This window comes from Bombina bombina, chromosome 9 (genome assembly GCF_027579735.1).
Source record: "Bombina bombina isolate aBomBom1 chromosome 9, aBomBom1.pri, whole genome shotgun sequence".
Classification (NCBI taxonomy): Eukaryota; Metazoa; Chordata; class Amphibia; order Anura; family Bombinatoridae; genus Bombina; species Bombina bombina.
Window position 1 is genome coordinate 993,478 of NC_069507.1, and position 24,466 is coordinate 1,017,943.

Sequence of the window (24,466 nt, forward strand, 5' to 3'; positions counted from 1 at the left end):
CCGATACATATGTCGTTGTCAACCCTAAAGAATCTAGTAAACTTTATAAGTACTGGGTTTCCTTTGTGAAAGTTTTCCTGTTCCAGACCGTGCTAGGAGATTTTTTACAGGAATGGGAGAAGTCAGTGGTTTCCTTTTTCCCATCTCCTGTCTTTAAAAAGATGTTTCCTTTCGCTGCCTCCATTAAATATCAGGGCGCACAGTGCCTTAAGTAGTAGGGCATTTCTACTCTGGCTAAGAGAACTACGATTCCTAGAGAGGATAGCTGTTCTTTTCAGGATCATGGACTAGCTGGTGGCTTACATGGAGGTTTGTATTGCCTCTGTGTCAAGTGCAGCGTCTTATTGGTGCTATGACTTGTCTGATTCCAATTTGGTAGTGACTCCTTGGAGGAGATCCAGTACATAATTAAGGCTCTTAAGCTAGCCAATTTTTTATTTCTGATGCTACAATGCACGTTTTTTCAGTCGGGAGCTAAGATATCTGGCTTCGCTGTGCTAGCCTGGGGGGCGTTGTGGACAGTGGATTTTTCATCCGAGTCCAAGTTTACAAGGTGAATAGATCTAAAGGAGTTTACCCCCATGCTGGGATTGGTCCAAGTGAGGGGTTGAATCTCTATGTCTTTAAGCACGGATACATGATGTCCTAGATAGGCTGTGGACATAGTACCTCAGGGTTACTACATAGTAGTCTTTCCTTTCCTCCCTGAGGCAGGTTCAACCTCTCAATTTTATCTGCAGGCCAGATAACAGTGAGACATTTTTGTAGTGCGTTTGGAACTTCCTTTCCCTGTGAATGACAGTTCCAGTTCCTGTTAGGGAACAGGGTCTAGGATTTTATTCATTCCTGTCTGTTGTTCCTAAAAGAGAGGGAATTTTTTGTCCTATGGTAGACCTAAGAGTCTCAACGAGGTGTCTCTGGGTACCGTTCTTCAAATGGAAACCAGTGGTTCCATTCTTCCTTTGTAGGAGGGTCAGTTCATGGTGACCATAAATTTGGAGGACGCGTATTTTCAAGTTCCTGATTATTTGCCTTTTGGTCAAACACTTTCAGTTTGTGTCTCTTCCCTTTGGCCTTGCCATGGTTCTCAGAGGGGGCTATATTGGCAGTGATCAGTTTTCAGGGAATTACTGTGGTGTCCTTCCTGGACGTTATAATGGTTCAGGCGCCATCTTTTCAACAAGCAAACTCTCATACAGAGATCTTGTTGTCTTTCTTCATTTCCATGGATGGAAGTGAATCTGAGAATGAGTTCCCTTGTTCCAGCTACAGGAGTAGTGTAATGCTCGTGGGATACTCCTCTATCAGACCGAACTCGGCCAGTAGTCTTGTTATCCCGGCGTCGAGCCGGAATGATAGGGAATATCCCAGAGCAGAGAAAGTTAGTAAAATGAGGAAGGCGGCACTCACCACAGCCAGGACAGTCCCCCGCGGCAACGGCAGAGCAGTCCAAGGACAAACCACTAGAATGGTCAGGCAGGCAGGGTTTGGCAACATCAAAGCAGTCCAAGGGCACACCACTAGAATGGTCAGACAGGCAGGGTTCGGCAACAAAGAGGCAATCCAGAACAAGAGGGGTTAACAAGCAGAGTAGTCAGACAGGCAAGGTTCAGTAGCAGCACATCAATCCAGCAACTAAGAGGTATAGCAGGCAGAGTAGTCAGACTGGCAGGGTTCAGCAGCAGTATATCAATCCAGTAATTAAGGGGTATAGCAGGTAGAGTAGTCAGAGAGGCAGGGATCATACACAAAATAGGCAAATTGATACAACGATCTGTCACACCCAGGAGCACACAAAGTAACACCTATACTTGGGCAGTGACAGGTCGTTGTAGTAGAACTTACATAGGCACAGGGTTCGCGCCACAGACGTCCGACCGGCATCAGGAGCGTGCGGCGATGATGTCAGTGCTGCACGCATTCAGACCCGACACAACCCCTGGCAACGAGCAGGGAAGGAGACGCAAGGAGATGCCGCGCCCCTAGCAATGGCTACTGCAGTGCGGCGTGACAGGTAGTTTCTTAGGGACCATATTAGTTTCCCTATCTCTGAAATTAATTTTAACAGAGGTCAGAATATAGAGGATTCTTTCCTCTTGCCTCTTTCGGCACTCTACTGTTTGGCTTCAGTAGATCAATGTATGGAGGTGATTGGTCTGATGGTTGCTTCATTGGACATCATACCTTTGCTAGATTCCATCTGAGAGTCTGCTGTTATGCATGTTCAGATAGTGGACCAAGGATTTTGTGGCTCTGTCTCGGAGAATAGATCTTCCCTGTGGATCAGAGAGGGGAATTAGTGGTAAAGCGCTCGCTTTGCTTGCAAGAGGTAGCAGGATTGTTACCCGCATTATCCAGAATATTTTGGTTTTCTTAGGAGCATCTGTCTCGGGCACATGCTTCCAGAGACCTTTCTGAGTAATAGTGACCATGGTTGCTAGCCTGTTGGGTCGGTGACTATGGACTTGGGAGGAGCCTGCTCTCCCCATAACCGTCTTGGATTGGAGAGCGATCTACAATGCTCTGATGGCTTGGCCTTAGTTGTCTTTACCTTTACCGTTTTTACAGGTTTTAGTTGAACAATTTCATCTTAGTGATTTACCTTAAGCACCCGGGAGTTACCTTAAGTTCCTTTGCCATGATTGGCGTGGATTGTTCAGTGGGCAAACGCTCATATTTGTTGTTTATCCTTCTTGAGCAGTCAGATTTTTCATTCTGGGTTTTCCCGGAGGTGTTGTCCAAGAACCCTCAAATGGGGGATGCTGGAGTTGGAGATGGCAAGCTTCCAAGTTATGTTTAGGGTCAAGAGATCAGCAGGCTGCTCTGCTAAATACCCTGGTGGTTTCTTGGGATTTCAGTCTGATTGTTCTCCTTCCATGAGTCATTGCTCGTATCAAATGGGAGTGAGTATCAGTATTTTAATAGTTCCTGCATAGTCTCGCAGGATCTGGTATTCAGACCTAGTGGAGATGTATTTCTTCCACCTTGGTGGTTGTTCCTGAGGAAGGACCTTCTAATTCAGGGTCCATTCTTTCATCTAACTTTCATTTCCTCTGAAGCTTTCTGCTTGGAGATTGAATGCTTAGTTCTGTCTAAGCGTGGTTTTTCTGAATCGGTTATTGAGACCATGATTCAGGCTTGCAAGCCTGTTACTGGTAACTTTTACTGGTTTACTGGTTTGTCAGTCAGTTCTCAAAAGGGTCAGATTTCGGCGTTATTTTTTTTTACACAAGTATCTGGCGTATGTGCCAGACGTGTAACCTTTTTGTCAGATCCTGGTTAGTATCAGGCCTGTAGTTAAGCCTGTTGCTCCTCTTAGAGCTTTAACCTTGTTTTAAAGTTTTGCAGCAGGCTCAGTTTGAGCCATAGCATTCCATAGATTTTAAATTTTTATCTTGGAAGTTTTTTCCTTTTTGCTATTTCTTCTGCTCGGAGAGTTTAGGTACTCTCAGCTTTGCAGTGTGATTTGCTTTATCTTATTTAGGATAAGGCATTTTTTTTTATCCTAAGTGGAAATATTGTTTGGGAATTTGTTGTGTGCACAATTGGGATGTTGTGCGTGCTTAATATTTTCTTCTGTTTTTGCTTTCTCTGTAACAGAAAGCTACTAATACTTCTCTTTTCTCTGGTTGAGTTTAATTTGTTTACTTTTCACACTGCGGGGCTGCACTCTCTTGAGAGAGTTATGACTCATTACACGAGGGCTGTCTCTTCTTCTTGGGCTTTCAAAAATTAAGCTTCTGTGGAACAGATTTGCAAGGCTGCAACTTGGTCTTCTTTACATCCTTTTTCCAAATTTTATAAATTTGATATTTTTGCTTCGGCTGAGGCTTTTTTTGGGAGAAAGGTTATTCAAGCGGTGATCCCTTCTGTTTAGGTTACCCGTCTTGTCTCTCCCTAATCATCTGTGTCCTCTAGCTTGGGTATTGATTCCCAACAGTAATTGATGAAGCCGTGGACTCACCATATCTTAGGAAAGAAAAGAAAATGCAGAAACTTAATGAGGCAATCAAAGGGATCAATATAAACACACGTTCCCTGATGTCCTCTAGGAGGCGCTATATGGGGCAACAGACCATGTATACAATAAATACCTATATAAGAAGGTGTGAATTTGAAGGAAAAAAGCACAAAACAATAGGTTATGTGAATTACAAAAATCTCCAAGTGCAAAACTGTGGAATATTACCACCATGTAAAGTCAGCATCTGGAAAAAGTCCAGATAATATCAGCTGGCTGAGAATTCTCTCAAATCAGGATGTGTATGCTTGGTGTTCAAGATGTCACAGAGGCAGCTCTCTAACGGCATCCAATGGAAGGCAATCTGTTAGAAGAAAATAATAGATAGAGTTACCAATGGTGCAGATCAATGATGAACCTTGGGAACTTCTGACAAAAGATGAACACAGGGTACTCACTTGTATGAAAGGCAATCAGTCATGCCTATAGAGACAGGCTGGATTTCTGCAGCAGTCCAGCTAGCTGATCAAGGACAACTCCAGAGTACAGGGGATCATCAAACCCAATGTATATACCAACGGGGTATAAAGGCAGGATACTGGGGTCAGGGATTCGTGCCCTGATAGTAGCGTAGCTCAAAGCTATACAAGACACTTAGAGTTGGTAAAATTAAAAACAAATTTATTAAAAATTATAAAATTATAAAAGTTATATATATAATAGTTGTGTATTTTATAATTTTTAATATATTTGTTTTTAATTTTACCAACTCTAAGTGTCTTGTATAGCTTTGAGCTACGCTACTATCAGGGCACGAATCCCTGACCCCAGTATCCTGCCTTTATACCCCGTTGGTATATACATTGGGTTTGATGATCCCCTGTACTCTGGAGTTGTCCTTGATCAGCTAGCTGGACTGCTGCAGAAATCCAGCCTGTCTCTATAGGCATGACTGATTGCCTTTCATACAAGTGAGTACCCTGTGTTCATCTTTTGTCAGAAGTTCCCAAGGTTCATCATTGATCTGCACCATTGGAGCCTCTATCTATTATTTTCTTCTAAGAAAAGAAAATGTATGCTTACCTGATAAATTTCTTTCTTTCCGTATATGGTGAGTCCACGGCCCTGCCCTTTATTTCAATAGTTATTTTTTGTCTAAACCTCAGGCACCTCTACACCTCGTGTTACTCCTTTTTTCTCCATTTCCCTTCGGTCGAATGACTGGGGGTTGTAGGAAGGGAAGTGATACTTAACAGCTTTGCTGGGGTGCTCTTTGCCTCCTCCTGCTGGCCAGAAGTGATATTCCCAGCAGTAATTGATAAAGCCATGGACTCACCATATCAGGAAATAAATACATTTATCAGGTAAATAGTAGTAGTAGATGGCGCTGGTCTATTGAGTGATTTTCTCTAGTAAGTGAAGAGAAAAAAGGCTTAATGCATATATTGAAGCCAATTAATATGGGTGCAGTATACTCACTCCATAAGATGAATCTTTACAGCTGAAAGGGAACGTAGCGTCAGATGGCAAGAGTCCACAGGTTCCTGGAGTCAAATACTGAATTTTCAGGTTTATCCAAAAGTGGACTATAAATGAATAGAGACCCAAATGACAAAAGTATCCAGTGTATAATTGAAAACATGTAGTAACTTACTCCATAAATAAGGAGATTCCAGCTCAGCACAGCAAAACAAGATCTTGACAATCTTTCAACAAAGAATAAAAGGTTTTATTTGCTCAACGCGTTTCAACGTATTACACGTCTTTATCAAGAGCATACATTAAAACAAGTAAAACAGGTAAGTAAAACCAAGTATTGAGTGTGTTTACTGTGGCTACAGGGCTGGTTTATATACAGGTGAACAATTAGTTCCAATTTCCTGTTGAGCACAGGAAATTGGACTCACAAAAACTTCATAAAATGTTTAATACTATATATATGCATCAATAGTAAACTATTCCTGAGAATAAAAATGAAGAAAAAGGGGGGCGGAGCCTACAGCTGTTGCGGAAGGTCATGTTTTAGAGGAGCTCCTGATTCTCACTAGGTTTTGCAGAGTATTTTATTTGTCAAAATTGTTTTTTAACAACAGAGTTTTGCTCTACATGCTCTTGGGAGACCCTGGGAGAGTTTGTGATCATATCTCGCAAAGATGATTCTTCCTATGCTCTTCAGCTAAGCAACGTGGAGACGGACCTCTGTTTATCTACGCTGCTGGGGCTGCTGCACATTCCCCCCCAGGATTTGAGGGATCCTGGGTTATAAGTAGTGAAAAGTGCTACTCTAACTATACTATAGCTATCTTGCTGCAACCCGCATGTGCCTTTATAACAACTTATACTTGTTTAAGCTACTATCAACAACACTCAAAATGGCGTCTGCTCACGATGATCTGATGTCTACAACACTTTGGATCCTGGAAGACCGCTTAATGGAATTAGAATGGAACCTGCTCCAAGCGCTACAGTCTGACAGTGTTATTACCCAACCTGAAAATTATACGAAACAGTCAGGAGATAAACATAATCAGCTATTAGAGTTTTCACAGACAAATTGCACCTCTGTGGCAGCCTTACCAGATCTTCCTGATACTAGTGAGGTCACTAACTCACAGCGGAAGGCTAGGATGGCTGATCTAATTGTTCTACAACAGCTTGGTCTATCTGATCGTGCTGAGGGAGCGATGTTTCTTACCCTAGCAAAAAATGTAGCAGTTGTGAAAGGTAACGCTCCTGATAGTGCATACGCTCACCATATGACGGTGTTGCAACCCTTACCTCTGCCTAAGGATCAAGCTATGATGGGGATTTGGTCCATAAACATACCTTCAGTGTCCGGTCCTGTCGAGGTGAGTCTGGTGCTGTGTGGGGCTCATGCTGGGCGGAGTATGAGGCCGCATCAGGCCATATCTGTTGCATGCTCAGGAACTTTGAAAATGAGCGACTCCATACCTTTGTTGGGGGCCTCTAATCTCAAGTATTATGTCAGACCAGAGGCAGCTTCTCGAAGAAGAGGGATCGGATGAACCACAAAGAAATATTACCTAGCTGCCCGCGTACCCCGGGTATAATACATTTCACAGCTGATTGGAGTATGAAAATGGAGGTCTATTATCTGGACAATGGCAATCTAACGATCTGAAGCATATGGTCCAGTTCATATGCAACATATAGGCATTTATTACGTTTCGCTTTTACTTGTTTTTCTCTGTGTTTTTTTTCTTGTTGTTGTTTTGAGTTTCTCACGTACTTTACCATTGCACACTGCTTATATATGGAACTTGTATAGGTCAATCACATATAAGTATCTTGATGGGTGACTTATGCAGATGGAAGGTCTGCCATTTGTTTAATCCTGTTTGTACCCCATAATGCTTCTGTTACATGGCAAACTTTATACTATGCTCAATATATAAGGCAGTGGATTGTAGCTTTGCTAGCTCACTAGATTCCCTAGAGGATACATATTTGAATCCCCTAAGCAAATAACGTATTCAGGTCCCTCAGTTAATGTAATAATTATTCTTATTAACCCCTAACAGGTCTAAGTGAGATAGAAAACATGTCTATGTACTGTGACACGTAGACTCTGGGTATTATGTATAAGGAGCAAATCCGGAAATTTTCAGGCCCTCTGAATCCCCATAACAAAGTAAATGACCAATTAATAGTTGCAGGCATGTATAAAGATTTTATTAATGATAGTATTTTATTTTAGCCCCTCTATGGTAAGGGAAATATCACAGTAATGTTGTTCACACTCCTGACATGGCTTTCTATTTCAATAAGATTTTGTGTTAATGTTTATATGTAGTAATCTCACTGTCACTCTGTTAGAACCTCTCTACTTTTTATCTATTCTCCATATACCATATTATAATGTTAAAGTTTACCAATTTTCTGTTAAAGCAGGGTTACTAACATAGGTATATCTTCATATTGAGATGCATGAAGATTGGAATGTGATCTCCTATCCCCTACCTACTAATTTTAATTCACAAGGGTGGTCAGGGGTTGAAGAGACGCCCTATATGCGTACTTAGTTGGTATCTATAAATAAAAATGGAAAAGTTTTAATTGAGAACAAACCTGATAATGCATTTGAAAATGGCAAAGTTGTAATTGAGAACAAACTTGATAATGCAGTGGCTATGTTATATTGAGTTAAAATTTAAAATGAGGTAAATACTGGTGATCTATGTTGTCACCTGTGTGGTCTTACATAACTGGAAATGTACTGCTGGTTCAGGTACTATACTTGTTGTTGTATGCATATGTTGATAGTGAATTTCAGGTTCCCTCTGTAACCAATGGGACAAAGTTGTTATGATATGTATACACTTTGTTCATTTTACCTCAATAAAAACTTTTGAAACGAAAAAAAAAAAAATGAAGAAAAATATATTTTAAAGAAAATCATTAAAAAACCTTCAAAGTTTAAAAATAGAGGCTTAGTTTAGTATTTATACGTTATTTAACCAATCAAAACACTTCTCGAATATTTAGACCAATGAACAGACAGTAGTGTAAAGTCCTCAATCAAGTAGTCCGTTGTGTAACAGTTCCTTTTCAGGTCCGATCTGTGGTCATATGCTTCTCTTGTCCAATCAGAGGACGGCTGTAATCCAAGGGTGAAAGCATCAATCCAGAAGAGTTAAAGTTCTGTGTACTAATAGAGGGAGTGTCCCGAATGACATCAGACACACATCTCAGCCAATAAAACAAGATAAATAATTCTGAAACAAAAGCAGGAAAAAAGTGACCAGTATTTGCTCTTCAGAATGGATCTGAAACATTTGTGACACACTACATTCATATTTCAAAAAGGGAATCCTTACTGCAAATATTTTGTTTAAGGAAATTTCATGGTGAGAGCCCACAGATCTAGTAACATGATTATAAATAAATATTTTGTTTAAGGAAATTTCATGGTAAGAGCCCACAAATCTAGTAACATGATTATAAATAAATATTTTGTTTAAGGAAATTTCATGGTGAGAGCCCACAGATCTAGTAACATGATTATAAATAAATATTTTGTTTAAGGAAATTTCATGGTAAGAGCCCACAAATCTAGTAACATGATTATAAATAAATATTTTGTTTAAGGAAATTTCATGGTGAGAGCCCACAGATCTAGTAACATGATTATAAATAAATATTTTGTTTAAGGAAATTTCATGGTGAGAGCCCACAGATCTAGTGACATGATTATAAATAAATATTTTGTTTAAGGAAATTTCATGGTGAGAGCCCACAGATCTGGTAACATGATTATAAATAAATATTTTGTTTAAGGAAATTTCATGGTGAGAGCCCACAGATCTAGTGACATGATTATAAATAAATATTTTGTTTAAGGAAATTTCATGGTGAGAGCCCACAGATCTAGTAACATGATTATAAATAAATATTTTGTTTAAGGAAATTTTGAATATTGTCTCTAACATAAGAAATAATAAAAATAAATAGATATGTGCAACATTTGAATAGTGAAAATTTAATTGTGCTTATTTACTATAGAAAGTCCCTATACTAATAAATTATTATTAATAATGAAATGAATAAAAAGAAATAAAAATGAATGAATAAAAAGAAATAAAAATGTGATATATTGAAAGTGAATGTGATGTCTTAAATATTAATTTAATCCTAAAGTATAACATAAGAGTGAATGGTATGTGTGAAGTGTTGATGAGATACCTAAATGTACCTAATAGTTTGAGTGTAGCATTAATTTAATAATGTGTCAAGAATAGTGTATTAAATTAATAGTAATATATTTGATATGTTAGATAAAGGCTGCTATCCTAATGTCCTTGTTTAGACCCCATTGGTTGTAGGTTCTCATAGTGTGAATCCACCAAAGTTCCCTTCTGTCTAGTTCTTTTTCCAGTTTCTCCCCCCTCCAGTGGGTAGACACTCTTTCTATACCCAACCAGAGGAAATGATTTTTGTTGAAATCTTGACAGGAATTACAATGTAGGGGTACACCGTGATCTTCGTGCTTTTTCTCTATTTTATTGAGATGTTCTAGTATACGTGTTTTTAAAAACCTGGTTGTTTGGCCATTGTATTGGATCTTACAATTGCTCTGTAGAAGGTAAATGACGTTAGTGGTTTTGCATGTTATGAAATGTTTAATAATAAATGTCTGTCCTGTAGTGGATGAAGTAAATGACTTGTGTACCCTTTTTGTGTAGTTACAACCCTTACACCGACCACAGGTATAGAAGCCTTGTAGGTTCGCGATGGACAAAGGAATTTTTGGGGTCATCCCTTTAATTAACGAAGGTGCTAATTTATGTTTGACATTGTGGCCTTTTCGGAATGTAATTTGTGGTTTGGAGGGAATAATTTTATCCAATACTTCATCGCTCTTTAACACGTGCCAGTGTTTGTTTATGATGTTTTTAATTTGATTATGTCCTGAATTAAATGTTGTTATAAACCTAGGGAAGGAGCTTTCTTGTGATTGTATACGTTTATGTCCTTTAAGTATCTCCCTTCGATCTAGATTTTTGGCATACTGTCTATCTAGTTCTAATGTCTCTGACTTGTATCCTTTTTGTAAAAATCTTTTTTTTAGCATGATGGACTGTTCCTCATAATCGTTTAATTGGTCACAATTTCGTCTGAGGCTTTGAAATTGGCCTTTAGGGATGGCTTTAAGCCAACTGGGGTGGTGTTGGCTGTCGTGTCTGATATATGTGTTAGTATCACATTTTTTAAAATGTGTTTTAGTGTGTATAACTCCCTCTCTGATGGAAATGGACAGATCTAAAAATGTTGCCTCTGTTTTATGAATTTCAGGGGTAAGTGTAATGTTCATATTATTGCTGTTCAAGTGGGAAATGAAAAGATTTAAGGTTTCTAGGTTTCCATTCCAGATACAAATAACATCATCAATATATCTCCGCCATGTCACCAGGCTCGCCCCGAGCACGCCACTGGCCGATACATAAAGATGTACAAAATGGTCCATATAGATATTGGCATAACTTGGGGCGAGCCTGGTGCCCATGGCGGTTCCACAAATTTGTAAATAATATTGATTGTTAAACCAAAAAAAATTATGGCTAAGCATGAAATCAATGGCTGTAATAATGAACTCCAAAAGTTTATTAGACAAATTGGGGTCTTGTTCTAATTTCCATTTCACAGCTGCAATACCCTTTTGATGATCTATAATAGAGTACAATGAAGTAACGTCCATGGTAACCCAATAATAATTTGGTTCCCATTTAATCTGATTGATTATATTCAAAATATGTGTAGTATCTTTTAAATAAGATTTGGAGTTTTGGGCAAATGGCTGTAATAAAAAATCAATAAAGGAAGATAAGTTCGCTGTCAATGAATCAATGCCGCTAATAATGGGGCGTCCTGGGGGGTGGATTGGGTTTTTGTGCAACTTGGGTAGAAAATAAAAAATCGCTGTTTTAGAATTATTCTGGTATAGAAAATCGAATTCCTGTTCAGATATAATCTCTCTATCAAGGGCTTGAGTAAGAACCTTATGTAATACCTTCACAAAATACTTTTTTTGGTGACCTATCGAGAATTTTGTAGGTATTAACATCAGATAATATATTGTTGGCCTCCTGTAAATAAAATTCTCTGTCCAATTATTACCACTCCCCCGCCCTTGTCAGCCTCTTTGATCACTATGTCTTCTCTTTTATTCAGATTTTTTTAAGTTTCAGATTTAGTTAAATTATGAAACTTAGGTTGTTGTTTTATATTTTCTATATCCTTAAGGATTAACTTACCAAAAACATATATGCTAGATCCCTTACAATGACTAGGATAAAAGTTAGATGGATTTTTAAATTTGAATCTGGGTTCTGGTGGAATATAGCTAATAGTATCTTTTTTGGCAAAAAAGCGTTTAATGGTAAGATTTCTAATAAATTTTTGTGCATCCACAAATAGCTGAAATGTATTGACTCCTTGTGTTGGTATGAACTTGAGACCTTTCATTAAGGTAAGCATACATTTTCTTTTTATACAGTTCTCTTGGAGGTAGGCTAACCTCCACCCAGATGTTTTTTTTTGTTCTTCTTTTTTCTGTCCAGTTGCCTTTCCTTGTGTTTGTTTTATCAGTATACCAATGTATTTAGTTAATTTGATCTTTATTGCTTATTTATTCTACAATTTTAATGTTTTTGCTTCTTCTGAGGCAGCCTTTGGTAGGGTATCCTTCAGGCAGATGTTTAAGGTTAATTTGTTTTTACCTGTTTATTTTTTTATTGCCTTTTTTAGACTCTTTTGGGGATGTGGAATTAGTTTATCAGTGAAAAAATGTTTTTTTAGGTCCCACCCTTTTCTATTATTACTTGTGGACTCCACAGCTTGGTTATTTCTTCCCAGGAGTAATGGATTGTGGATTCTCACCACCTGTATGAAAGAAAACATAATTTATGCTTACCTGGGTAATTATTTTCTTTCATGGTGGTGAGAGTCCATGAGACCCCACCCTAAGTTTTCTATGGTTTATATATATATATATATATATATATATATATATATATATATATATAAACACATATTTTTCTTTTCTCCTTTTTTGACTCTTAGTCCTTTTTCGTACCTCACTATGCTTGGCTATATGTTAGACTGAGGTATGTGTGAGGTGGGAGGGGTTGTATAGAGCTTGGCTATATGTTAGACTGAGGTATGTGTGAGGTGAGAGGGGTTTTATAAATTTCTTGGGGTTTGGGAATCTTTGCCTCCTCCTAGTGGTAGGGAAGAATAATTCACAGGAGTAATGGATCATGGACTCTCACGACCATGAAAGAAATTAATTTATCAGGTAAACATATTTTTTTTTTTTTTTTTTTTTTGTGGGAAATATGCACTGACTGATTTTCTTTTTCCCCCTACAGTTGGTCTTAAGAGCAATAACATATCAGAAATACAAACTAGACCATGCTCTTCTGGTTTTTTAGTAGAACATCGCTCCAGCCTGTCTCAGAGGGTTCAAAGAAGTGAAACTGAAAGAAACTCCTATAAACTGTCAGAATCTGATGAGGAAATAACTCCTGCAATCATTACTGAGTATTATGAAAATGATAAGAAAATAAATGTTCTAGGTGATTCTTTTGCAATGGGGTCTAGTTATAGAACATGTGTAAGTGGTATTTCTGAGAAGAAAGAAACTCGAGACACTATCCCAGCTTGTGAAGATCATCTTTCCTCTCCTGAATATGGAAACTTTATATCTCAAAGGTTTAACTTGGTTGAAAACTACAGAACTCGGACAGATGAGAAGCCATTTTCTTGCTCTAAATGTGGTAAAAGATTCTCACAAAGAGCAAGTCTAGCTATACATCAGAGAACACATACAGGAGAGAAACCATATGTTTGCCCAGAATGTAGGAAATGTTTTTCTGATAGGTCTAATCTGGTTAGGCATCAACGTACACACACACGAGAGAGGCCATATATTTGCCACCATTGTGGAAAAGCCTACTCCAGAAGATCAAGTCTTTTTACACACCAGAGAATTCATACAGGAGAGAAGCAATATTTCTGTTATGAATGTGGGATATGTTTCTCTCAACAATCAAGTCTGGATACACATCGGAGAACTCATAAAAGAGAAAAGACTTGTTTACATATAACATAGAAAATGTTTTATTACAAATATTGTACCTCATCTGTAAAGAATGTATTGCTGTATATTCTATTTCTAATAAATCTGATAAATAATATACTTAAAGATTAGCATTAAGTATGATGAGTCATATTGTATGATGTGCTGAAACTTTATACTGCAATACTTTTGTGTGGGTGAGTTAGTTATAAGACCGTAGCCACTTGAACTAATGATGTTACTAGGGACAATGTGTGTTTTATGCAACTGGTGAATATTTTCTGGGAGAAAAGAACATTGCAAGATGAGACAGGGCATCAAGTGGTATTGTCATGTAGGATGTGACTGTTAAAGTGTAATTGTGATCGTCAAGCTGTCTTTAGTCCTTTACAGTATTAGCCTGAAAGTGGTCTGCGTGTGTGCCTGCCCGTGTTACTACAATAGTATGCACAGTGTCCTTTACAGTATTAGCCTGAAAGTGGTCTGCGTGTGTGCCTGCCAGTGTTACTATAATAGTATGCACAGTGTCCTTTACAGTATTAGCCTAAAAGTGGTCTGCGCGTGTGCCTGCCTGTGTTACTAGAATAGTATGCCTATCCCCTCCACCGGATCTTATTTATCAATTTAAATATGAAAATACATATGTTGATAATCCTAATATTGTCTAGTTAATTATTCTAGCCTTATTCCCTAAATTATCCAACCTCAGCCAATTAGATGCACATTAGTCAATATCGTCATATACATCTTTAACAATTAGCTATACCTGGCAATTTAAAGATTCAGTGCAGGTGAGGGCATTGTCTCTGATGAAGCGCATGAACGCATCAGCCAAAGGGAACACCTTGATACATGAGCAGACCCGTATCCAATAAACCTATGGATATACTTTGGGACTCAGCGTCTTTCTTTCCTCTCCTCATGGTTTGCATGTGTGCCTGCCCATGTTACTAGAATAGTATGCACAGTGTCCTTTACAGTATTAGACTGAAAGTGGTCTGCGTGTGTGCCTACCTGTGTTACTAGAATAGTATGTACAGTGTCCTTTACAGTATTATAGCCTGAAAGTGGTCTGCATGTGTGCCTGCCCGTGTTACTAGAATAGTATGTACAGTGAGAAAAAAAAATTGAGTTAAGTCCCGGGAGTGAAAATATAAAAAGTTTAAAGTTTATTGAGACATAGCTAAAACATCAAAAAATGGAAGTAAAAACATAGAACAGTCTAACGCGTTTCGGCTAGCTTTTGCCGTAATCATAGACCATGTCTAGTGTACATTTACTGAGACTTAAATACTTATCTAATTACATGTTAATTTGAATCAGCTGAATGGTTAACCCTTACAAACTGAGAATGTAACGCAAAGCTGCAGTAAACAAAATCATCATCTTATCACTCTGTTCATATAAGGTGTATACATTACATATTGTGTAAAGATTAACAAAAGGTATTAAACATTGTTTGAATCTAGGTATTAACATGTCACCTAATAACATTAGAACATTTATTAAATCAAACATATATTATTAAACCTTAATATAGTCTGATACACAGATCAATTTTTTAGAAATAAAATAGAGTAGCACCCCTTAACTAGAAAGCACTTAACCCTATTTATATATAATGTATATGTAAACAGCAAGGGTAATGTTTCTTAGTTTTATCTTACTTAAAGTGACCAGTGACTCATGTATACCATCCAAATATTCTGTACATATATTATAAAATAGGAGATTTTTTTATATACACATTCTAATATCTAGTATTTATCCACCCTGTAGTAAGTTAGGCACTATTTCTAGGGAATGAAACGAGACATAGTGGTTGGGAAATATCTTGTAATATTTAAGGATTAAGATGAGGGACACCAAGAAAAAGTAAAAATAAAAGGTAAGAGCATAAATGTATATATAAATGCATAACTTGGGAGAGAGTAAAATTCTATGTATACATTGTATATACAGTTTACATTTATAAATACATATGCTAGTCCCAAAAGTTGACAAGATCAAACTCTGAGTTGTACACTCTAGGGATTTGAGTTTTGAGTCTAAAAATCCAATAGACTTCCTGTCTCCCTAGAATTAGAGATCTATCTCCTCCTCTGGATGGAGTTTTGATAGCTTCTATTATGTTCCAACTAAATGAATGTACTGATTGATGATGAACTTCAATAAAGTGTCTACTCAGCTCCGAGCAGGGGACCTTATTTCTGATGTCACCCAGATGCTCTCTAATACGCGTTCTTACATCACGTGTGGTGAGTCCCACGTATTGACCCCTGCACAGTTTACACTCAGCCAGATAGACCACATAACATGAGCTACAATTATGGCAACCTTGTATATCAAAAGTTTCACCAGTTGTATATGATGTGAAAGTATTGGTAACATTATGGTATTCACATGCTTTACAGCGGCTACTGCCGCATTTATAGCTACCATTGTATCTAAGCCAGGAACTATCATTGGCATGTATTTGTGCACTTTTTAATACACTAGGTGAAAGTGAATTAGCAAGTGTATTATTTTTACAGTAGACACATCTACATCCATCACCAATGATTTCTTTTAATACTTCATCCCCATACAAGATGGGGAGGTATTTTTTCACAATGTTACAAATATCATTGTACTGGTTTGAATATTTGGTGATAAATGTAGGTCTGTCATCAACTTTTTTCTCTTTTTTAGTTTGCAATAGATCTTCTCTTTTGTATTTATCGACTTCATTTTTAATTTTAGAGACTTCCTTTTTACAATAGCCTCTTGCAATTAATCTATCCGTCAGTTTGTTACTCTCTTTAATATAGTCATTATTTTTTGAACAGTTACGTTTAACTCTCATCATCTGTCCTTTGATAATGCCTTTAAAGACATGTTTGGGGTGACTGCTGGTGGCATAGAGTAATGCATTTCCAGCTATTGGTTTATGATATAAGGTTGTGTTTACACAGTTATACTCAGTATCTCCAAGCAATGTTATGTCGAGAAAGTTTCTCTTTTATTCCAGTCTTTAGTAAAACTTAAGCCCATTTTGTTAGTATTGAGATATTAAACAAATTCATTAGCTGTAATTTCATCTGCCTCCCAAACTACTATAAGATCGTCAATAAATCTGTTATACTGAATGATATATTTTCGAAAGGGGTTAGTGTCTCCATAGATAAAAACTTCTTCAAGCCACCCCATTACTAGATTTGCGTATGAGGGCGCAAATTTCGCCCCCATCACAGTCCCTTGCTTTTGTATAAAGTGATCATTACCAAATATAAAGCTGTTATGCTCCAAAAGAAATTCAATTATTTTTAACACATAATTTTTAAAATCATCACTAAATTTTCCATTTTTATCTAGATAATATTCTATGGCTTGTAAGCCAATAGAATGTGGTATTGAAGAGTACAGTGATATGGCGTCTATGGTAAGCCAGCTGTAGCTTTCTTTCCACTCATAGTTCTTGAAAATGTTGAGTATGTGGGTAGTGTCTTTCACATAGCTGGTTAATTTAAGAACAAACGGCTGCAGTATATCATCGACCCATTCAGATAGGTGCTCCAAAAGGGAGCCATTGATTGACACTATAGGTCTCCCTTTTATATTGTCAAGCCCTTTATGTGTCTTAGGTAGGTGATAGAATGCAGCCGTCCTTGGATATTCAACATATAAATATTCAAAAGTGGATTGATCAATAAATCCATTTCTTCTACCTTCGCTCAAGACTTTAAACAATTGTTTTTGAAAGTCAATACGGGGATTATAACTGACCTTCTCATAGACATTAGTATCGTCTAATTGTCTATGGGCTTCAGCTATATACCAAGCCTTGTCACAAACCACTATGCTGCTGCATAGTCATGCAGAAGGTACACAATTATGCAACATTGAACAAGGAGCCAGACCAAAAGAAAGAACACAAACTCAGGTTTTTCAGGAGGGTTCAGGTGCACCCAAAGGAGGGGGACAACAGACAATTCAAACAGAACAGATTGCTATGGAGAAAAAACAGGAAATATATCCTTTAAGAGAAAACAAAAACAACAGAAAGTATGTTTAAATAAAGTAATCAACATATCCACCTATAGTCTAAGTGAGACCGAATGTAGAGTCCTGAGTTATGGACTTAATTTTTGTCCATCTAAAGATTTCTTCCTCTTTCAGACTATTTTGGATACAAACAAATTTGTTAGATCTCTTACACTGAAGAAACATTTTTTCAAAGATAATCGGACTTTAGAACCTAATACCACTCAGGGAAATATTATAGAAGGTAATAAGACAAATGATATCAATTTTCAGGATCTTTGCGCACGTAATGATCTTGAACAGCTTCTATCTGAAGGTGAATATACTTCAGAAAGTGAACAAGATAAAGACAAACATGTGGGCTTTAGATGTAAATCCAATTTTTACCCTCTGCAGTCCAGAGGTAAACAACTTGAACTCTTTCAGAAAAGGGTAGTTGAAGATCTAACTGAGCTACATAAACAAAAAACAGGAAAAATGAATAGATCTAATATCTTAACGAAAAAAGAGAGAGAAGCATTAGTAGCTTTAGAAAAAAATGACAACATTGTGATAAAACATGCCGATAAGGGCAGCAGCATAGTGGTTTGTGACAAGGCTTGGTATATAGCTGAAGCCCATAGACAATTAGACGATACTAATGTCTATGAGGTCAGTTATAATCCCTGTATTGACTTTCAAAAACAATTGTTTAAAGTCTTGAGCGAAGGTAGAAGAAATGGATTTATTGATCAATCCACTTTTGAATATTTATATGTTGAATATCCAAGGACGGCTGCATTCTATCACCTACCTAAGACACATAAAGGGCTTGACAATATCAAAGGGAGACCTATAGTGTCAGGCAATGGCTCCCTTTTGGAGCACCTATCTGAATGGGTCGATGATATACTGCAGCCGTTTGTTCTTAAATTAACCAGCTATGTGAAAGACACTACCCACATACTCAACATTTTCAAGAACTATGAGTGGAAAGAAAGCTACAGCTGGCTTACCATAGATGCCATATCACTGTACTCTTCAATTCCACATTCTATTGGCTTACAAGCCATAGAATATTATCTAGATAAAAATGGAAAATTTAGTGATGATTTTAAAAATTATGTGTTAAAAATAATTGAATTTCTTTTGGAGCATAACAGCTTTATATTTGGAAATGATCACTTTATACAAAAGCAAGGGACTGCGATGGGGGCGAAATTTGCGCCCTCATACGCAAATCTAGTAATGGGGTGGCTTGAAGAAGTTTTTATCTATGGAGACACTAACCCCTTTCGAAAATATATCATTCAGTATAACAGATTTATTGACGATTTTATAGTAGTTTGGGAGGCAGATGAAATTACAGCTAATGAATTTGTTTAATATCTCAATACTAACAAAATGGGCTTAAGTTTTACTAAAGACTGGAATAAAAGAGAAACTTTCTCGACATAACATTGCTTGGAGATACTGAGTGTAACTGTGTAAACACAACCTTATATCGTAAACCAATAGCTGGAAATGCATTACTCTATGCCACCAGAAGTCACCCCAAACATGCCTTTAAAGGCATTATCAAAGGACAGATGATGAGAGTTAAACATAACTGTTCAAAAAATAATGACTATATTAAAGAGAGTAACGAACTGACGGATAGATTCATTGCAAGAGGCTATTGTAAAAAGGAAGTCTCTAAAATTAAAAATGAAGTCGATAAATACAAAAGAGAAGATCTATTGCAAACTAAAAAAGAGAAAAAAGTTGATGACAGACCAACATTTATCACCAAATATTCAAACCAGTACAATGATATTTGTAACATTGTGAAAAAACAGAATTTATGCTTACCTGATAAATTACTTTCTCTTACGGTGTATCCAGTCCACGGATTCATCCTTACTTGTGGGATATTCTCATTCCCTACAGGAAGTGGCAAAGAGAGCACACAGCAGAGCTGTCCATATAGCTCCCCCTCAGGCTCCGCCCCCCCCAGTCATTCGACCGACGGTTAGGAGAAAAAGGAGAAACCATAGGGTGCAGTGGTGACTGTAGTTTAAACGAAAAATTTTTTAACCTGACTTAATTGCCAGGGCGGGCCGTGGACTGGATACACCGTAAGAGAAAGTAATTTATCAGGTAAGCATAAATTCTGTTTTCTCTTACAAGGTGTATCCAGTCCACGGATTCATCCTTACTTGTGGGATACCAATACCAAAGCTTTAGGACACGGATGAAAGGAGGGAACAAGTCAGGTAACCTAAACGGAAGGCACCACTGCTTGCAAAACCTTTCTCCCAAAAATAGCCTACGAAGAAGCAAAAGTATTGAATTTGTAAAATTTGGCAAAAATATGCAGTGAAGACCAAGTCGCTGCCTTACAAATCTGTTCAACAGAAGCCTCATTCTTGAAAGCCCATGTGGAAGCCACAGCTCTGGTGGAATGAGCTGTAATTCGTTCAGGAGGCTGCTGTCCAGCAGTCTCATAAGCCAATCGGATAATGCTTTTCAGCCAGAAGGAAAGAGAGGTAGCAGTCGCTTTTTGACCTCTCCTCTTACCAGAATAGACAACAAACAAGGATGATGTTTGTCTGAAATCTTTAGTTGCTTTTAAATAGAATTTTAAAGCACGAACCACATCAAGATTGTGTAATAGTCGTTCCTTCTTAGAAACTGGATTAGGACACAGAGAAGGAACAATGATTTCCTGGTTAATATTCTTATTAGAAACCACTTTCGGAAGAAAACCAGGTTTGGTACGCAAAACAACCTTATCTGCATGGAACACCAGATAGGGTGAATTACACTGCAAAGCAGATAATTCTGAAACTCTTCGAGCAGAAGAAATAGCTACCAAAAACAAAACTTTCCAAGATAATAACTTAATATCTATGGAATGTAAAGGTTCAAACGGAACCCCTTGAAGAACTGAAAGAACTAAATTAAGACTCCATCAAGGAGCCACAGGTTTATAGACAGGCTTAATTCTGACTAAAGCCTGTGCAAACGCTTGAACGTCTGGTACTTCTGCCAGACGCTTGTATAACAGAATAGACAGAGCAGATATCTGTCCCTTAGCAGGCAACCGGTTAGCATACTACAGCACCATGCCACAGCAATCTGCTGTGGCCCTACCTTCTTTGGGGATTAGTTTTGAACGAAAATAAGCCTCTCTGAAGTCCTCAAGTAATCTTTGGACCCTCCACGTGAAGCTGCATGAAGCTGTCTGCAATATCAACTGCGCAACTGAGGCGTGAATTTTAGGCCCCCTCCCTCTCCACTCTGGAGTTGTGGGGCCTTCACAAGCCTAAATAGGTGTCTAAAAATATGCCATGTGGAATAAACCCCATAAAAACGTTCCAAATGTAATAAAAACTTGTAAAAAGATCAGATTTTTGTTATCAAACAATCGATTGCCCCTTAACAGTGTCCACCAGTGTTTTGAGCCCTTTTAATTAAGCCTTCCTTCTATACTAAGTCTCAGAATATGGCTTACCTTCCCCACATGGGGATTCTTGTCAGTCTAACATTACTAAGTCTTGACTAGAAAAATATGACTGAACATACCTTATAGCAGTTAAGCCTGCAAACTGTTCCCCCCAACTGAAGTTTTCTGGTACTCAACAGTCCTGCGTGGGAACAGCAATGGATTTTAGTTACAACATGCTAAAATCGTTTTCCTCTCAGCAGAAATCTTCATCACTTTCTGCCACAGAGTAAATAGTACAAACCGGCACTATTTTAAAATAACAAACTTTTGATTGAATAAATAAAAACTACAAATCTAACACCACATTCACTTTACCCTCCCGTGGAGATGCTACTTGTTAGAGCGGCAAAGAGAATGACTGGGGGGGCGGAGCCTGAGGGGGAGCTATATGGCCAGCTCTGCTGTGTGCTCTCTTTGCCACTTCCTGTAGGGAATGAGAATATCCCACAAGTAAGGATGAATCCGTGGACTGGATACACCTTGTAAGAGAAAATACCTCCCCATCTTGTATGGGGATGATGTATTAAAAGAAATCATTGGTGATGGATGTAGATTTGTCTACTGTAAAAATAATACACTTGCTAATTCACTTTCACCTAGTGTATTAAAAAGTGCACAAATACATGCCAATGATAGTTCCTGGCTTAGATACAATGGTAGCTATAAATGCGGTAGTAGCCGCTGTAAAGCATGTGAATACCATAATGTTACCAATACTTTCACATCATATACAACTGGTGAAACTTTTGATATACAAGGTTGCCATAATTGTAGCTCATGTCATGTGGTCTATCTGGCTGAGTGTAAACTGTGCAGGGGTCAATACGTGGGACTCACCACACGTTATGTAAGAACGCGTATTAGAGAGCATCTGGGTGACATCAGAAATAAGGTCCCTTGCTCGGAGCTGAGTAGACACTTTATTGAAGTTCATCATCAATCAGTACATTCATTTAGTTGGAACATAATAGAAGCTATCAAAACTCCATCCACAGGAGGAGATAGATCTCTAATTCTAGGGAGACAGGAAGTCTATTGGATTTTTAGACTCAAAACTCAAATCCCTAGAGGGTACAACTCAGAGTTTGATCTTGTCAACTTTTGGGAGTAGCATATGTATTTATAAATGTAAACTGTATATACAATATATACATAGAATTTTACTCTCTCCCAAGTTATGCATTTATATATATACATTTATGCTCTTACCTTTTATTTTTACTTTTTCTTGGTGTCCCTCATCTTAATCCTTAAATATTACAAGATATTTCCCAACCACTATGTCTCGTTTCATTCCCTACAAATAGTGCCTAACTTACTACAGGGTGGATAAATACTAGATATTAGAATGTGTATATAAAAAAATCTCTTCAAATAAATCTAAAACAGCTCTGCCCTTAAGTACATCCTATTTTATAATATATGTACAGAATATTTGGATGATATACATGAGTCACTGGTCACTTTAAGTAAGATAAAACTAAGAAACATTACCCTTGCTGTTTACATATACATTATATATAAATAGGGTTAAGTGCTTTCTAGTTAAGGGGTGCTACTCTATTTTATTTCTAAAAAATTGATCTGTGTATCAGACTATATTAAGGTTTAATAATATATGTTTGATTTAATAAATGTTCTAATGTTATTAGGTGATATGTTAATCCCTAGATTCAAACAATGTTTAATACCTTTTGTTAATCTTTACACAATATGTAATGTATACACCTTATATGAACAGAGTGATAAGATGATGATTTTGTTTACTGCAGCTTTGCGTTACATTCTCAGTTTGTAAGGGTTAACCATTCAGCTGATTCAAATTAACATGTAATTAGATAAGTATTTAAGTCTCAGTAAATGTACACTAGACATGGTCTATGATTACGGCAAAAGCTAGCCGAAACGCGTTAGACTGTTCTATGTTTTTACTTCCATTTTTTGATGTTTTAGCTATGTCTCAATAAACTTTAAACTTTTTATATTTTCACTCCCGGGACTTAACTCAATTTTTTTTTCTCAATACATTTTCCAAGAGTTGTGAGGAACTCTTTCTTATAAGTCCCAGTGAGTATCGGCAATAAAGGAGCATATTATCAACCAAGAGCCCGGATTGGATACTCAATATCTACCTAGTGGAAACGAAGATTGGTGGAGGACCAACTGACGTCACGTCCGACTAGTAAGTCCCGCACTCGCATGTAGCTGAACCGGAGCTGGAGAGAGCCTGGTGGTTGCGTTTTTTTTAGCGTAGCCGTCCTCCCGTCTGCATCGAGGTGAGCTTACCCTATGTGAAGTAGAGGTCTTCCGCCTTGACGATAAGGTAACTTTGAAAAGAAGGGTTGTTCTGCTGAGGTGCGGGTGAAGTATTTTACGTGACCGCCGTGTCAAGTCATACATTTGGGTTGCTGATATTGGTGACCTCCCTGTGTTTCCACAGTTTTAATCCTAGAGGCCTCTGTTTAAGTACTGTATTCCCTGATAAGCGTTATACCACTTTGTTTGAAGTATGTACAGTGTCCTTTACAGTATTAGCCTGAAAGTGGTCTGCATGTGTGCCTGCCCGTGTTACTAGAATAGTATGCACAGTGTCCTTTACAGTATTAGCCTGAAAGTAGTCTGCATGTGTGCCTACCTGTGTTACTAGAATAGTATGCAGTGTCCTTTACAGTATTAGCCCGAAAGTGGTATGCATGTGTGCCTGCCTGTGTTACTATAATAGTATGCAGTGTCCTTTACAGTATTAGCCTAAAAGTGGTCTGCGTGTGTGCCTGCCTGTGTTATTAGAATAGTATGCAGTGTCCTTTACAGTATTAGCCTGAAAGTGGTCTGCATGTGTGCCTGCCCGTGTTACTAGAATAGTATGCATAGTGTCCTTTACAGTATTAGCCTGAAAGTGGTATGCATGTGTGCCTGCCCGTGTTACTAGAATAGTATGCAGTGTCCTTTACAGTATTAGCCCGAAGTGGTATGCATGTGTGCCTGCCTGTGTTACTATAATAGTATGCACAGTGTCCTTTACAGTATTAGCCTGAAAGTGGTCTGCGTGGGTGCCTGCCTGTGTTACTAGAATAGTATGCCTATCCCCTCCACTGGATCTTATTTATTAATTTAAATATGAAAATTACATATGTTGATAATCTTAATATTGTCTAGTTAATTAATCTAGCCTTATTCCCAAGGTTATCCAACCTCAGCCAATTAGATGCACATTAGTCAATATCGTCATATACATCTTTAACAATTGGCTATACCTGGCTATTTAAAGATCCAGTGCAGGTGAGGGCATTGTCTCTAATGAAGCGCTTGAATGAATGCGCGAAACGCGTAAGACAAAAGGAACACATTTGAGCAGACCCGTATCTAATAAACCTATGGATATACTTTCGGACTCGGCGTCTTTCTTTCCTCATGG

At 37.8% G+C, this 24,466-nt stretch overlaps 1 protein-coding gene across 1 annotated transcript in view; it reads left to right on the forward strand.

The window, feature by feature from the left end:
• Nucleotides 1–13,690, forward strand: part of LOC128639721 (oocyte zinc finger protein XlCOF7.1) — a gene marked incomplete in the record, with an annotated part of 926,940 nt that extends 913,250 nt beyond the window's left edge. Inside the window, 1 exon segment of the mRNA XM_053691835.1 lies at nt 12,850–13,690. Coding sequence (XP_053547810.1) covers nt 12,850–13,592 — 743 coding nt within the window.
• Nucleotides 13,691–24,466: the final 10,776 nt, after the last annotated feature.